Below are 16,234 nucleotides of genomic sequence, written 5' to 3' on the forward strand. Positions count from 1 at the left end.
TAGAATAAAGGAACGTGTGCGTCACACTGAAATCCTTCATGGCCAAAATGTTAGTCTTGAATTTCTGGTAACCACAAAAAAACTATAATATATCAACTTAAAATTGCTCCATTTTGTAAATAATTGTTTTAGTTAATTATACATATTATTATAGTCTTTGCTTGAGGTTTTAGTAGGTACTGTGAAATGCGTTGGCTTTTCCTCAATTTAATATTTCACATTTTACCATCAAAAAAGCTTTAAATATCTGTTATCAATGTGGTTATAACAACATCTTATTTCATATTTGTTATTCTATAATTTGCGACCGCATGACGCTTTTACATGTACAAAATCCAATAATTCACTCGTATGATAGTGAATATTTGAATGCAATAGATACTCGCAGCAGCAGACGCGAGTCGCTGTGCGCGCCGTGCGGTGGCTGTACTTTTCCTCCGATTTCAACTTTTCACGGACCATGTGTCATATTGCAGAAGACATTGAGTCAATAAAATGTTTGCGACAAGAATAGAAGAATAGTTTTGTCACTGTAACTTTCATCCTCTTATGTATTTTGTTATTTCTGGATTGTTATCCAAGAGCTGAATCATCTTCGTTATTGTTAATACCAGCTTTATGTAGCAACCATAGAGCTTTAATCTGCTTTTGTAGGGTTAGTATAAAATATCGACTTTTGAAAAATAATAGTGATTCATAACAGCAAAGTAATAAAATGAAAACAGAAACATTTGAATGTCAATTTTCGGATGAGAACAATCGAAATAATAAAATTATTGTTGGTAAAGACAATCGATGCTTCGATAATTTTTTCAGACTTAAAAGGCAATCAAGTAGATCCTCAGTGCCGTGATTGTATGCCTACCCGCGTCCCTACGAACGAGGTTCCTTGTTAGCTGGTCAGACGAGCCACATTTTTCGGCCACTTATTTAGTTTTAGTTACGCCAAATTTGGGGTACAGCCCTCGACAGTGAGATATTCGCTAATTTCCTTGTTGTAAATTTGTTTTCCACCTCATCTCGTTTATAGGTAATTCGCACCTCGCATTTTTCAACTGAGACCGTGACTAAAGGGGAACTGATGTCGTATGTCAGGAAGTATTATAACTGAGGTGTTTGTGATCTGAGCTATGAGTAAATCAATTTTGTAAGAACGCTACCTATGCGACTTAATGTTAGAAACTATATTGATACATATTTATAAAGTTCTTGCAACTCATGAAGGCGAGTAAGCTTTACTTATGTGTGCATATTATTATAATGATAGTGTAATGTCACGTAATGTCTATCAAACTTTTGAAAAAGTACAATAGCGAGCCACCACACATGTAAATCTCATTCGCCTTCGTGAATTGCAACAACTAGGTATATCTCAAAACAATGTATGCATTAAAAGAAAGATGGCAGAGCTAGATGGATGGAGGATATTAGGGTCTTAGGAGGTCCAATGAGTATGCCACGGAGTCATTTTCTTAGGGGTCAGGTGAGGTCAGAGCTCTACAATAGACGCCTTTAGTACTATTGTGTGCGTTGCATTGATTGGGGTCTCCATCCTGGTTTCAATTGGACTGAGGATGTCTTCAGGTATACCAACAGTACAATGAGTTCTTTTGTTACTGTGTGCTTCACAATTTGCCATCTTAGGTTCATCTCCGAACCTAGAAAGGTTTAACTCTAGACTCTGTTTGTCAATATACTCGTAGTTTTAAAACTTAAAAAGTATCAAAAATTACGTAACACAGCAGTCGTAAAATCATTATATTCTTCTTAAATTATCGTTATTTCAAGTTTAATTTAATATATTTTGAGTACAAATGCGTAATAATCAGCCGCCGCGCGCGCGGTTGTCTAGGTATATTTATCAAGCCCCCCTGGCATACGTCTCGAAGGCGCTGCTTTCGGAAAAACAAAGAATTCTGCGGAATGCTGGCCATAAATTTGGGCGCTGCGGGAGTTCCACGTTTGCATACCGGCCCGGTAGGGTGACCACGAATACCTATATTGATTGGGAAAACTTAGAGCTTGTAAATAAGTTTGAAATAGATATTATTGAAATCCCTTTACATTCGTGTAATACAGTATTTTACAGTAATCATGTAAAAGAATTGTACTTGTGCTGGATTCTGAAATTGATACGAGTATGAGATGAATGAACTAAAAGAAAACCTACCCTACCTATAAATCGGTACCAGAAATACATTTCTGGTCCATTTTTTCACGTCCTCTTTCCCGTGTTTTTTGCCACTATGACAGAGGTTCTCGTACGACTTTCGGAAAATACCAAGCTCTATTACCTATTTGTAACAGTGTCAGCTCAGTTTAGTTTGTTTCGAGATGGCGCCATTTGAAAACGAACTACTACTACTAACTGTTATTATATCGTCCATTTGCGACGACAACGTGACATCTTCTGTATTAATCTAATTGACGATGTCACACTGTCGTCGCAAATGGACGATATGTAAGAAATAGAATAGAGTACAATCCGGGGACGAACTTGCAATGTGGTCACCGCGGAAACGCTTTTCGTAAGGCGGCAGACACACGGGCCAGGTACGGACGATCGCACACGTTATACTCGTACCTACCGCTGGGGTTGCTTGATTTCCCGTGCGTGGATCCTATTTCGCTTGCAAATATAAACTTTTATTACTAAGTTCCGCAATGAAACAGAACTTAAAACTCTATCAAAGTCAACTATCGATAAAAACATGTTACGGTCTTTTAATTAATATTGAAATTCAAAGGCATGCCTGGAATTCACAAAATAAACCATACACATTCTTACTTCATTCTCAAGTAAAATTATATCTAGATTAGGCACATAGTAAAGAGTCGTATTGTGAGTAAAGGAACTATTGATTCGCGCTAAAACTTCTCAACATTATTACAGATTTCTTTTAAAATATCAGTCAAGTTTATTTAATACTAGCTGACCCGGCGAACTTTGTTCCGCCTTAATGGTAATAAATAAGCAGACTTTTTTTTATATTTCGAACGGGATAAAAAGTATCCTATGTCCTTCTCCTGGCTCTAAACTACCTCCCTGACAATTTTCAGCTAAATCGGTTCAGCCGTTCTTGAGTTATAAGTGGAGTAACTAACACGACTTTCTTTTATACAGTGTGAGTCACGTTAAAGTGTACATATGAAAATAGATGAAACTAGACCTATTTTTATCGACAAAAAAGAGGTCAAAAATTTTTTGACATTTTTTTTTAATTTTTTATAGATTTTTTTTTCTTCCAATTACTTATTGTAAAGAAAACGTAATAACTTTTAAACTAAGCGGTATATCCTGATAAAATAAAAACAGTAATAATGCTAAATAACAGGCAATACTAAAAAAATACATAAAATACACAAAAAAGGCCAACAAATAATAAAAAATGATAATTTTTGAAAAAAATCTGCTTAAAAATTCGTGTTTTTTTGGTTATTTGATAAATTTCTCCAAAAAATGCCCCTATAACTGGTGGTTTTTATTACTTTGTATTATTCTCTATCGTATTATCTTTGTAAAACTAAAAATCGCATGTCTCTATCCCTATCACAACATTTGCTATGATCGTTTGAACAAAGGCCTGCCACAACATTATTCTCCGCTACAGGTAGAGACAATTTTAATTTTAACTAAAATGCTTATTTTACTTCGAAATCTTTTGTTTTTATTTGAAATCTAACTTGTCTTTATCAAAATTACAAATCTAGAGCCATTTTCAGTTTTGTTGTTAACGAAGCGTTGAATGGCGCGCCCGGAGAGGCTTAGTTCAAACGATCATTGCAAACGTTGTGATAGGGATAGAGACAGCCTGTTATTTAGCATTATTACTGTTTTTATTTTATTAGGATATACCGCTTAGTTTAAAAGTTATTACGTTTTCTTTACATTAAGTAATTGGAAGAAAAAAAATTCTATAAAAAATTAAAAAAAAATCTCAAAAAATTTTTGACCTCTTTTTTGTCGATAAAAACAGGTCTAGTTTTATCTATTTTCATATGTACACTTTAACGTGACTCACACTGTATATATAGACTTGCCGCAGTAGTGTTCATACATTTTTTTTACAAAACGATGAGTCAAAGTGGAGTGAAAGTAAAAATCGTTCAAAATTTTAAGGAAATAACATATTTTGACTAACTTTTGTGTAAAAACTGCAAGGATTCTGGGGGTTTTAAGAGTTGGGGTGGACAGCAGCACTACTTAAGTTGCCGATACAAACAAAAAAACAGAATTATTTGAAAAATGGCGGTAGTGGTAATGTAAAATATCATAAGGGGTGTCAATTTTCGAAGAATTTCGTAATTTATTGTGTAACTTAAAAAATAATTGAGATAGATTTTTTTCCTTATTTTTCCTAAAGTAGTCATGACTATGTCCATCCTGCGGCGCCGGCTTATCCTTGAATTTTGGGACACGTTGTATATAGCTTATGTAAGTACGTAAGTTTATTGTGATACCAACTGAGGCGGCATGGAGTGGAGATAGGGACTGACAGCGCCCTCTAGTTAAACGGCGTAGAGGTATATTGTGGGACTATGACTCGAGTTTTTGGACAAATAGTAGAGGGCCTATTCAACTTTCTGTGCTCCAGCTGTGGACCTGGGTGGTATTAATTAATTATGCGTTATCTACCTAAGAATTTTACATATTTTACTTAATAAAATTAATTGACCAACTTGACCATAAAATAAATTTTCAATACAAATGTACCTTATCGGGTCGGTTAACTTTTAACTGAAGAATAAGTTTGGCACATTAACCGTTTTAGTATGGAAAATATGCCAAAATGACAAGATTATTTTTCAGCTAAAAAAATATCTGCCCCCTTAGACAAAACGCACTTTTTGATCGAATCGAAAATCGAATCCGTCAAAACTCCATACAAAAAAGGGGCTTTTCGACCACTTTTCGACTGGTTTGCGATTATAATTTGCACTTTGTCTAGACCCACTGACGATTGAAAAATCAGCCCTAATTGATATTTTCACTGCAAGTGCTACATTATTATTCTGTGGTGCTACGAAAAAGATTCGTAGAGTTCTTGCTACGATTTTCGCAATCTTGCTACGAAACACGACATGAATTTTGTTGAGTGAATACACTCAACAAAATTCATTATCTCCTTAATGTGTATAATGTAGCCCGTGCCTCTAAGCAATAATAATTGTTTTATTCTTTAGCCAGGCTTAGCGAGTTATTATTATTATTATTATGGTATATACTTCACTGCTCTTTAATAGGGCCCAAAGCACTATTTTTCTTTATAATAGAATCATAGAAATTGAAATTGTATTACGTAATAGAATGTTTGCTGAAGTGATGAAGTCACAATCCTGAATGTCATGCCGTTTTTCGTAGCTCACAGTAAGGAGCCGTAGCTCAGATGGTAGAGCGCTTGCTTAGCATGCACGAGGTAGCTGGATCGATACCAGCCGGTTCCCCCAAAATCGACGTTGCGCACGCTTTTGCTTTTTTTTTACAGATATTTCAAAAGTAATATTATTTTATTAAGTTTAATATACACGAACAGGTAAGCCATCAGCTGCAACGACAAACGACGACGGCACGTCAAGCTGAACACAAACATCTTAAACAACTGCAGTTTAAGGTGCAATTTCGCATCAAAATGTATGGTTTGAATGTGCCGTTGTTTTAATTAGGCACTCAAATGGTATGTTTTTTTTTTAAATTTTATAGTTTTCACCACGCTTTACTTTTGAACACAATACAACACCACATTTGTAAACTAAATGGTCTATTAAATAACAAATTATAAGCATTAAAAGAGAGCGACCATGCTTGCCTTAAAAATCCTTACTTATTATCCAAGTCGCAAAATATATTTTTTTAGTAGGTTAAAGAGTGGCATATTAAATGGGCATTAGGTACTTGGTGTATTAAAAAAACATTAACTTATTACAAAAAGTTACTACCTCTCTCTAAGTTCTTTTTAAACATTTTTAATAAACATAAAATTGTCTATTTTTTCATTTCATCTAACAGAGTCCCCTATTAGTGAACCTCATTTCTTGATTCCGCGTCGACGCTGCTCTTGCTCATAAATAGCAGGCCGCGCTGAGCCAGCCTAGACGTGGTTGTTCCCGGGCATTTAGCTAGGTGGCACCCCTAGATACTCCCCTGTTAGAATCAATAGGCCTTACAAACTTATAGAGTAGGCGCGGCGGTTGATTTTTAGTTGGCCGATAGTTGTGCCCGATTTTAAATTGTATGAACAATCGGCCAAATCGAATCGGCGTAGTGTGCGCACTCCCATACATGCCCATACTGATCAACTGCCCGACTAAACTATCGGCCGACGAAAAATCAACGGTGTGCGCCTACTCATAAAGTAACAAACTGTCTTCAGAAAAAATATTCTAATTGATATTTTCGCTGCAAGTGCTACGAAAATGATTCGTAGTGTTCTTACTACGATTTTCGCAATCCTGCTACAGTAACTCCGTACGTATTGTAGCCCATGCCTATAGTTCTTGTTTTTAGTACCTACAGGTCATTTGCAAGTGACGAAAAATCAACGGTGTGCGCCTACTCATAAAGTAACAAACTGTCTTCAGAAAAAATATTCTAATTGATATTTTCGCTGCAAGTGCTACGAAAATGATTCGTAGTGTTCTTACTACGATTTTCGCAATCCTGCTACAGTAACTCCGTACGTATTGTAGCCCATGCCTATAGTTCTTGTTTTTAGTACCTACAGGTCATTTGCAACCAATTTATTTATGGAAAAGTCAACCATTTATGAGATATTTAGGAACTATTATTAAACAATGGGCTCGATTTACACGCTTCCAAGTTTAGTTTCAATGTTTGCCACTCGCGCCCTAAGCTTGTAGTGGGGCGGTAGTATCTAATGACAAAAAACTACTAGCGACATCTAACGTGGGGCGCCAATACTATTCACTACAGTTTTGGTTCTCCTATGGATGTCGGAATCGCAATATGTAACTCCAAAAAAATAAATATCATCGGAGGAAGCGAGCCCGGAACGCGGATTGGCTGCGGACACACAGCACGAAATCTTTCGCCCGTATTCACAAACATTACTATGAGGTCTCACAGTGCGCTTGAACGCACACGTGACACACAAACCAATTTCAGAGCTCTATTCAACGCTGTGCGTTCGATTTGCTAAGGCCCAGTTTTTTGATTCATAGTTAAAATAACTAACGTCGGTCGTTTGGTGTAGTGGTTCAGAACGGACTACTATGCCGATAGGTCCCGGGTTCGATTCCCGGCCGGGCAGAAATTGAAATGATGAATTTTAATTTCTGTGACGGGCCAGACCCGTCACAGATAGTGGGTTTTCTATGTATAATATGTACCTATGTATTTACAAAAAAAAAGAAAGTAGGTATTTAAGTATGTTTATATCCGTCGTCTAGTAGGTACCCATAGTACAAGCTTTGCTTAGTTTGGGACTAGAGGCGCAGTGTAAAATGTCCAAGGATATTTATTATTATTAATTATTTAACTAATTGTTAAATTTTGCCAATATAGTTCCAAAATACTGAACTGTCCTATCCATGACATTGACAGCGGGGCGCCACCGTCAATACCGGATCGCTGGTTCCGATTTTTGCCATGTTGGAAACCATTATAGTTGAACGATGGTAGCGCCCCCCTGTCATTGAGTTTGGTGGGACAGTTCAGCGTGGGTCATCTTTAAAAACATTTTTTCTGATAAATATCAAATGACAAGTGGTTATTTAACCACTGTTTGACGTTGACTGTACCACAAAAAATTTAGTAGAAGGTTGTGAAATAAAACCCTTTGATGCAAATAAATAAACTACATTTATATTAATAAACTCACAAAATCATTCAGAAAAAGCACAAAATAGTATCCAAAAAAACTAAATACACGTACATAATTATATTGTTTTTTCTTTGGCGATATGAATCCAGGACTATTTGAACCGATTGTTTTGATTAAATAGTGTTCAAACCTAATGAAAGCAATAAAATTGAACTTAATCATATATTTACATTTAACTAAAATATTTACAATTGTACCAGAATACATAATAATGGCACTGTGAAATAATTTAAAAATACATTAATGGGTCCGTGCTTTATTATTATTAAATTGGATAAAATTCGACATCAATGTGACTACAATGAATGTGTATTCAGAGTTATTATTAAAAAGTATAGTTATACTTATAGTGTTACAGACAAACAAGTGGTTTTAAGCAGTGATTCAGTAGGTAGGTACTAACTTACAAAATGATACCTACAATTTTATTCAGCAATACTTGCCTGGGCACTTATCATTAAAATGGCCGACCCCGTATAGCGGGCAAAGTTATGAAAAAAGGTGAATTTTGTTCAAAAATGCTATTACTAATTGAGTAATTTACTATTTGATATATTTAAGACCTTACAATATACTATTCTAAGTACAAAAAATGCGGATAAATGCAGTTAGCACAGTGGATAGTACACCAACCTACCATAATCGATTTTGAACCGTATTACAAGACGCACAAATTCCACGATCTATTGGGAATATTCACCATTAATAGGAGGCTGATGTGCCGTCGACTGTACATAAGTACACAATAATAAAGAAGATAAGTCACTACAATCCTATGGCACTTTTTGAAATATAAACATAACGCTGTCGCCTATCATTTTTCTCATAATCGAAGCTATAGGTAGAACATGGAATAAATTCACGAAATAAACCTAAATTGCCAGGGCAATGGAATCATCAACATTTTTGTAGTTCTAAAAGCATCAGAAACTAGTAAATTAACGGGACTAAGATAAATGTATATTTTTATCAAAATAGAGCATCGATGATGCTTTAATTGTAATTACAATTTAGTCAGTGCTAGCGGGAGTGCCTAAGCAGGGTAGACGGTAGAGTTTTTGTGCAACTTTTCTTTCTTCAGGATATCTGCATTAAGTGACCTTGTAATAGAAGTTAATAGTAGGTATAATAGTGATGCCTTAAAGACGTTAAATATCGAGATGGTAGGTTTTAAGTATATCAGACAAAAGTACTCAATGTCCTCCGTACTGAAACTCTACAGCACTGCTCTGCTCAAGCACCCACACTCCTACTAAAAATATGTAAAAAAGGTTTCATACGAGAAATAATATAGGAAGTTAAAACTTTATTAAAACTATAATGACTTGATACAATAACAAATATTTTCGTCATATTTAACCTAAAATAAAAAAAGAACAAGTTTCAAGGCACAGGGATGTTGGGAGCGTCGCCTCTTTTTGAATACAAATTAAAATAGGTACAGCAAAGTACAACATTGTTAGGATTGGTAGCCTCTTGGATAGATTTTAGTGAGATTAAAACTTGAGAGTATTATTACGATTATTATATGGACACAACATCAATGACTATTAGTTGTATGAGTCAGTAATTTTACGTTTATATTAGTGAGTAAATGACGCGGTGCCCCCTTTTTTTTACAATCAATCGAGAGCTAAGACCCTCAGAATGTTGTTTTTTCCGGAGGTCCCCACAGAAAATAAGTAACCTATTATTTTTTTGTGCTTTTTATTATTTTTATATTATCCGACCGATCATAGCTACACGGTTCAAATTACTGACTCTAAAATGTGTGACTATGTGTATTCATGAGAGTCGCATCACTGCGTCGACGTATCTCCGACGCTCCTGATAGTATTCAGCCACACAGTTTATACCTGCAAAAAATAAAATATCATCTTACACTAAGCCTCTTTTCGTCTCTACCTGCAAGATGAAAATGTAAATAGTCCAGTCATTATAGTAAGTTCACCTCGGAATTCGAGATACCCAGCTGTAAGTCTGTAAATACGTGTATATTGACACCCTAAAAGTTGTCTCAAAACCTACATATGGTAGGGTGTAAGCAACTATTAAATTTTAAGGTCAAAGGTCACAAAAATCGTTTTTTTGCGCTTTTTTTGGAAATATCTCATTTCCTATGGGTTTTTTGCTATTTGTATTTATTATCAATATTGTAGAATACTAAATTCTCTACAAATTTTGTTTAAAAAAATTTTTTATACGGTGAACCGTTTTCGAGATAGAGGGCATCTGTATCACTTCAGGTCTACTTAAGCGGTTTAGATTTTTCATACAAAAGGATTTTCCCGCTGATTCCCGTGGGAATTTCGGTAATTACTTGTTGTAACTAAGCTTTGAGTTTACTAAGGTACCTACATGCCAAATTTCAAGCGTCTAACTTCCGTTAAGCGTTTAGATTTTTCATACAAAAGGATTTTTCCGCTAATTCCTGTTCCCGTGGGAATTCCTAAGTATACTATAACCTGCCCAGGTGTATGAAGAATAATTGTACCAAGTTTCGTTAAAATCCGTCGAGTAGTTTTTGTTTCTATACGGAACATACAGACGGACAGAATTCTATACATGAAATATATTTTCAAAATAACTATCAGGGGGTGATTAGTGATCGATACTGATGCCAAAAATGCAATCAGTAAAATTTTTGTCTGTCTGTCTGTCCGTCTGTATGTTCCTTAAGTGTAAATTCCTCCATTTGATGATGTAAGTATTTAGATTGCCGAATGATGGTGATGTTTACGGTGTTTGATGATTATATCCCGGCAGAACCTTGTAAAACTAAACTTTGCTAAACTTGAAGACGAGAATATAGATGATGCCTACAAGGGTGATGATGATGATGGTAGCAGGGGCGTATGTACTACTACTGTATCAGTTGTAAAGTGTTTCCTTGAACCTTTAACGTTATGTGGGTTCCCCCGACCAAGTTTGATACAGGGCCCGTCTCTAAGGGACGCTTCGTCATTGAGTGATGGTTACCTGGTGCTGTCTAGTTGCTGTAGGCGGGACGGCTGGGCGCCTCAGTGGGCTCGAGCACGATGCGCTTGAAGCAGCCTTGAGGCAGCTGCTCCATGATGTCCTTCACGTTGTCCACCTCGCCTTGGAGCTCTTGGTGCTGTTCTTGGTACTGCTTCATCCACCTGCAACAAAAATGGTGTTAGCAACCACCGAAAAATAGTTCGATCATTTTTTCCATCAACTCCTATTGCTGGATGGCCTCCATCAAGGAATTCCATAATGATCAGTAACTACTGCTGTTACCTTTGATGGTTGTTCTTTGCTTCTGTCAGCGACTTGATCTTGCCATCAAGGTCAGCCGCCCGCAAGGCCTGCTCAGCTGCATCCAAGCTTTCCTCTGTAAAGACAAGCGAAAGTTAAAAAAGAACACTTATAAATTAGGCTATCCAAAGAAACCACTTACTTCTATGATCATGGAAGATCAGTGGCTACGGTAAGAAACTTACGCAGCCTATCCAATGCTTGGTCGTCCAGTGTAGGCAGATTCTGAAGTTCCTCCATGATGATCTTCAGGTCTTCAAGACCTTGAGAGGCTTGCTTGTCGGCCTCTCTAGCGTCGGTGTTGGCTTGACCGACCTATATTGAGAAGAATATAAAGAAGTGATAAGAACAACCGGTCATAACTATGTATGATAGATTCATTCTGATAGGAGAGGTTAATGGTTTATGGATGAATTCAGAGTAGTTAGAAAAGGTACTGTACTTTGTCTATTTGTTTGCAAACCACCAGCCAAAAGTTAGGTTTGATTTGCGCTGTAACATCGCGCATGTGCGGAACGTTTGTTTATTTGACATGCGCAGAGCGTTTATTGATTAGGGCGTTCAATAATGACTATAGACAATCAATGGAGTACATTATTGGTTTTATTTTCTCGTCGTAAAAGGTTTCAAAATGAATGAGCACACAAACATTATGTAATTCCCTCGCTTTGGCACAACATACAGATATGGGAATGTAACTTAATTCGTACTTTCATCTTCGCGTCGCCTGTAAGCTGCTTATTATCAGCTGCTTCTTTCTCCAGATCTTCGATTTGCTTAGCAGTTCCTTGAACACGCGCTGCAATGAATATCAAATCAATTAGTGAGCACAAAATGCACATGACTTAAAGCAGAGAGACAAAATGTTACAGTGCTTGTAATATTGTATTTCTGGTACTAAAAAAAATAGAATAACTTACTAGACAGTTTGTCGGTCTCATCCCTGAGCTTGGAAGCGTCAGCTCTGGCCGAGGACGCTTTCTTGCGGATCTCATGAGCAGCCTGCAGAACAAATTTTAATGTCAGAATTCTAAAATAAGCACCAACATGTTAAGGTAATAAAAGATTTCTCTAAGCAATGCATATTTTCGCACATGGTGTGTTGAACGCTAGCAAAAATGACATGTATTCTCTCGCATGAGTTTAGATTTGAACCATTTGGAACAATGGGAAGAAATGGCAAGAATTTTAATCGTACCAGCGAGCTTAAAATAATATAATGCAATACCTCTGAGGCCTTCTCGGCGTATTCCATCTGCGCCTGGCGCGCCATGTCCCTGGCTTCCTTGGCTCGGTCACTGGCCACGGTCAGCTCCTCAGTAATGCTGTTGATGCTCTCCTCAGCGGCAGCTACCTTCTCTTGGATGCTGGGCACCTCTTGAGCAGCTTGGTTGGCCTGCTGGCGGGACTCCGTCACTTGGTCGCTGAATTCTGCAAAATATAATGATTTATATTGAACTATTCTGAAAGGAACACAAGTTTCTAAAAACTGGGAAGAACGCGATTACCTTTAAGCGTCTTGTAGATCTCATTTGCCTCTTTCAAGGTAGCGTTGGTGAGTTCCACGTCGTGTCGGGCCTGCGCCTGCAGCTCGTCCAGCTTGGCCAGCAGGTCGTTGAGCTCGTCCTGTCTGTCGTGGCCTTGGTCCAGCAGCTCCCTTCCCCGAGTTACAGCTGTGTCGAGAGTGTGGAGAGTTTCCTCGTTTTCGGCAATGAGACGATCCAGCTCTGCTGATTTGCTATCAATCTGCAGGTTAAAGCAACTGGTTAGTAATCTAAGTTTAAATAACATTAGATAGTAATGCTGAATATCACCATTATTGTAATTGCTACTTTATAACAAAGAACTTACGGTCTTGTTAACTTCGGCGGCGTCCTGCTTCAGGTTCCAGATCTTGATGTCGGGCAGCATGGTGGTGTTGACCTCTGCGTACAGGCCCAGAGCCTCGTCGTAGACCTTCTTGGCGCGGTCGAGCGCTTGCTCGGCAAGTTCAGCCATGCTGCTCAGCTTCCCGCTAGCTGCATTCAGCTCGTTGCTCAGGATCTGGATTTCGTTGCTGGAGGAAGAGGTGAAAATTACTGCTTATTGCCAAAAGATTATGTACAAAACTTTAGAGGCATCTATAGTTGCTACTGAAAAACACATAGCATTGCGCTAAAAGATCATCATTTGCAAGTTACCTGATGTTTGCCTGCTTAGTGATCCCATCTTTAGCAATTTTGTTGGCGGAGAGCGAGCTGTTGAATGCCTTCTCAGCGATCTCCCTGATGTTCCTGGCCTCGTTCTCCAGCCTCTCGGCCAGCAGACGAGACTCCTTGGCCAGGTTGGACATTTCTCCGGACTGCTTGCCGAACTGGTCGGAGCGGTCGCGGGCCTTGGCCAAGGCTGCGGCGCCTTCGCCCTCCAGATATTCAAGAGCGCTCTAGAGGCACAAATATGGTTGTATGTAGAAAAACAAGTAACAGTGGTATAAAATAACTGATCGCAAAAATGTGTTAATGAAGCTTGCAATTTAATAAAATTATTGGCTTTGTAGCGTTTACCTATAGGATTATGAAACTTGGACTTACGTTGATTTCCTTCTGTGCAGCCTCGATGGTGTCTTCTGCCTTGGAGACGTTGCCCTTGCTTCTCTCCACAGCTTCGTAGCCCTCGTAGCTCTCGTCTTCAATCTTGAACAGCATGTTCCTGAATAAAAAAAAAATTAACGTTAAGAAGAATATCAATGTGTGAGTAGGTACTCATTTCCCCAACATTTATTGCACGCGGGATGCAAATCTGGGTCGCTTATCTGGGTCTGGGTCTGGGTCAATTTAGCTAAATGGACGTGGTCTTCATTCTCAACAAGTTGAAGTGCACACAATAGGTAGAAATTGCTTAGTTTTATTGCCCTTGCCTTGAAATTAATATTGAGCTCCTAGTTCATTTTACAAGTGTTTGAACTACATTAAAGGTATTCAAAAAATCCTTTTTTGTCACTTAATTTCCGAAAGCAACTAATATTTTCCGTAATAGTGTAAAACGTGGTCTGAAAAAACATCACCTACTAAGTATGTAACCGGATCTGTTACCTATGTAAAACATTTGATAATGTAGTGTAGGTACCTAATAGGTATGTAAAGACATATGATAAACCATGAGATACGATAGCATGAGCATGAAGAAAAGAATATAGACGTGTTATATTATATACTCAGCCATGTAAAATAGAGTACATAGTACATACCCCTACGCATTGGATCGATGGGATGCGCGTTACCTGCGCCGCTGCGCTGCGATGCACCGGGCATAGCAGTGCAGGCAACTACCTATCAAGCGAATAAAAGCCAAATGCCAAGCCCGTAAGTTGCATATTCCATCAGCTCGGGTCAAATCAATAAATCGCCGGAAATAAATGCCCCAATTAAGGAAAATTACGGACGTTATTTATTCAGACGTAATTTTCTTGATGTTTCTTGACTACATTTCAGTTAACGCGTCCCGGATCCCGCTACATCACCTAATAACAGATAACTCCACCACCAACCACCTTAATATAAAACATTATTTTTTATTGGGAGTGGGTACGGAGGTATTGCCAATGAAAATTTGTGATTTATGGGTATTTGACAACTACCATCTTCCACATACCTTCTTTGTGGTGGAGCAGGGTGCAGCGGGTTGTATCTAAACAAGCGAAAATATTTATATATGAATATGAATATATCTAAGTAGTATTATTTAATCGATCTATCTATTAACTTGAGAATGGAGAATAATGAGGTATGTTTAGACTTAAGCATCACAACATGAGGTAAATATTTTGCAACGTGGACATACCTGTAGCTGTGCCGGCCGAAGACGATACGAAAACTACACATTTTAGGCATCTTACACAATGTTATTATACTTTTACTGATGAAAACAGTCACGAAATACACTGACGAATAAACTACAGAATATACTACTAAAATACTACGAAATAATAATACACTGATCTACGTTTTTTTTTTGTTTTTTTAACACTCTGGTTGTTTACCAAAGTGTTTGACGCAGATTGTCGAAAAGGTGCCGAATCTCTTCCAAGAGCGCCCTGATCAAAGTTACACTTTCTTGGGCAAGCTCATAAAACTCAAATTCGATCATGTTGCCCGGAACATCTAAGTCGTCATCGCAGAGAGCCATATGTTCATACTCAAATACTTCGATCTCATGAGTGAGATCTTTCAATAAAGCCTCTACGTCTCGGATGATGGAAAGATGAATGCGGTTAATAGCCTCCATTTTTTTCACTATTTACCGTAAATCACTACACAAGCAATAAAATAATTGTCACTGCTGATACGACCATCAGAAAGCAATGATCGATAATGTCTGGAACGCTCGCCGGGCTCAAACGAGAGCTATCCTATACCTAGCTATTAGCCTACAGCCAGGTTCATACTTGCGTCAAGTCAAGTAAATTAGATATGGGTCATTAATAATTTATCAATCTCTTTTTACTTAATTAGCTTTTTAAATAGAGTGTAATGCAGCTTACACCTAAAAACTGGTTAAGGTCAATGCACTTCTAAAATTTTGGGGCTCATTTTTTTTGTAATTGATCTTAAATTTTGCAATCATAGAGTCAGTAAAGTATTTAGTACCTACTACTCTACTGTTAGCTGAATGGGTTAACGAGACTAAAACATTCGTTAACACATTTAACTAATACATAAAAAAGTATAAAAGTTTTGTTATTGTGACAATTTGCTCTGTAATTTTGCTGTGATGTAGATAGAGTCAGTATCTGGTTCTCAACATCTTGTTAGTAAGCACAAGAGAGCTAACGCTTGCCAACGCTAGTACATCCTTTAGCATCTGGTTTAATAACTTAACAGGCATACTAATTGCGACTATTCGCAATAAATCCGCACGTGTGTCCGCGCCCTAAGTCCATACAAAGCATGCGCGGGTAAGTCGCGCATGCGGCCTGCGCCCCCGTCGGGGTTCTCACAAACAGTGACCGATTGGAGCGCTACAGCGGGAAACGGAGTAAACTAAGAGCGCCAGACGGGATGATGTACACATTTAGATATTTTTGCATAGTAACAGGTATTTTGGGAAGGGTGCGACTGTGGATGAGATCATGAAAT

The 16,234-nt window shown here is 37.7% G+C and overlaps 1 protein-coding gene and 1 non-coding gene across 2 annotated transcripts; one reads left to right on the forward strand and one right to left on the reverse strand.

The window, feature by feature from the left end:
* Positions 1-5,372: 5,372 nt before the first annotated feature.
* Positions 5,373-5,445, forward strand: TRNAA-AGC (transfer RNA alanine (anticodon AGC)). Its single transcript has one exon. It is a non-coding gene; the product is annotated as a tRNA-Ala (tRNA).
* A 2,476-nt stretch (positions 5,446-7,921) lies between these two features.
* Positions 7,922-15,467, reverse strand: LOC114358346 (laminin subunit gamma-1-like). The gene is made up of 13 exons (XM_028312280.1): positions 14,940-15,467; positions 14,751-14,786; positions 13,691-13,808; positions 13,301-13,542; positions 12,972-13,176; positions 12,629-12,866; positions 12,349-12,551; positions 12,041-12,122; positions 11,831-11,919; positions 11,306-11,435; positions 11,103-11,196; positions 10,821-10,981; positions 7,922-9,697 (listed from the first exon to the last, which is right to left on the reverse strand). Exons 1-12 carry the CDS (start codon positions 14,987-14,989, stop codon positions 10,831-10,833), a joined length of 1,638 nt encoding a protein of 545 aa, XP_028168081.1. The 5' UTR covers positions 14,990-15,467; the 3' UTR covers positions 7,922-9,697; positions 10,821-10,830.
* Between the last annotated feature and the right edge of the window lie 767 nt (positions 15,468-16,234).

The sequence above is a fragment of the Ostrinia furnacalis genome, unplaced genomic scaffold (genome assembly GCF_004193835.3).
Source record: "Ostrinia furnacalis isolate ACB-3 unplaced genomic scaffold, ASM419383v2 OfSCF3883, whole genome shotgun sequence".
Classification (NCBI taxonomy): domain Eukaryota; kingdom Metazoa; phylum Arthropoda; class Insecta; order Lepidoptera; family Crambidae; genus Ostrinia; species Ostrinia furnacalis.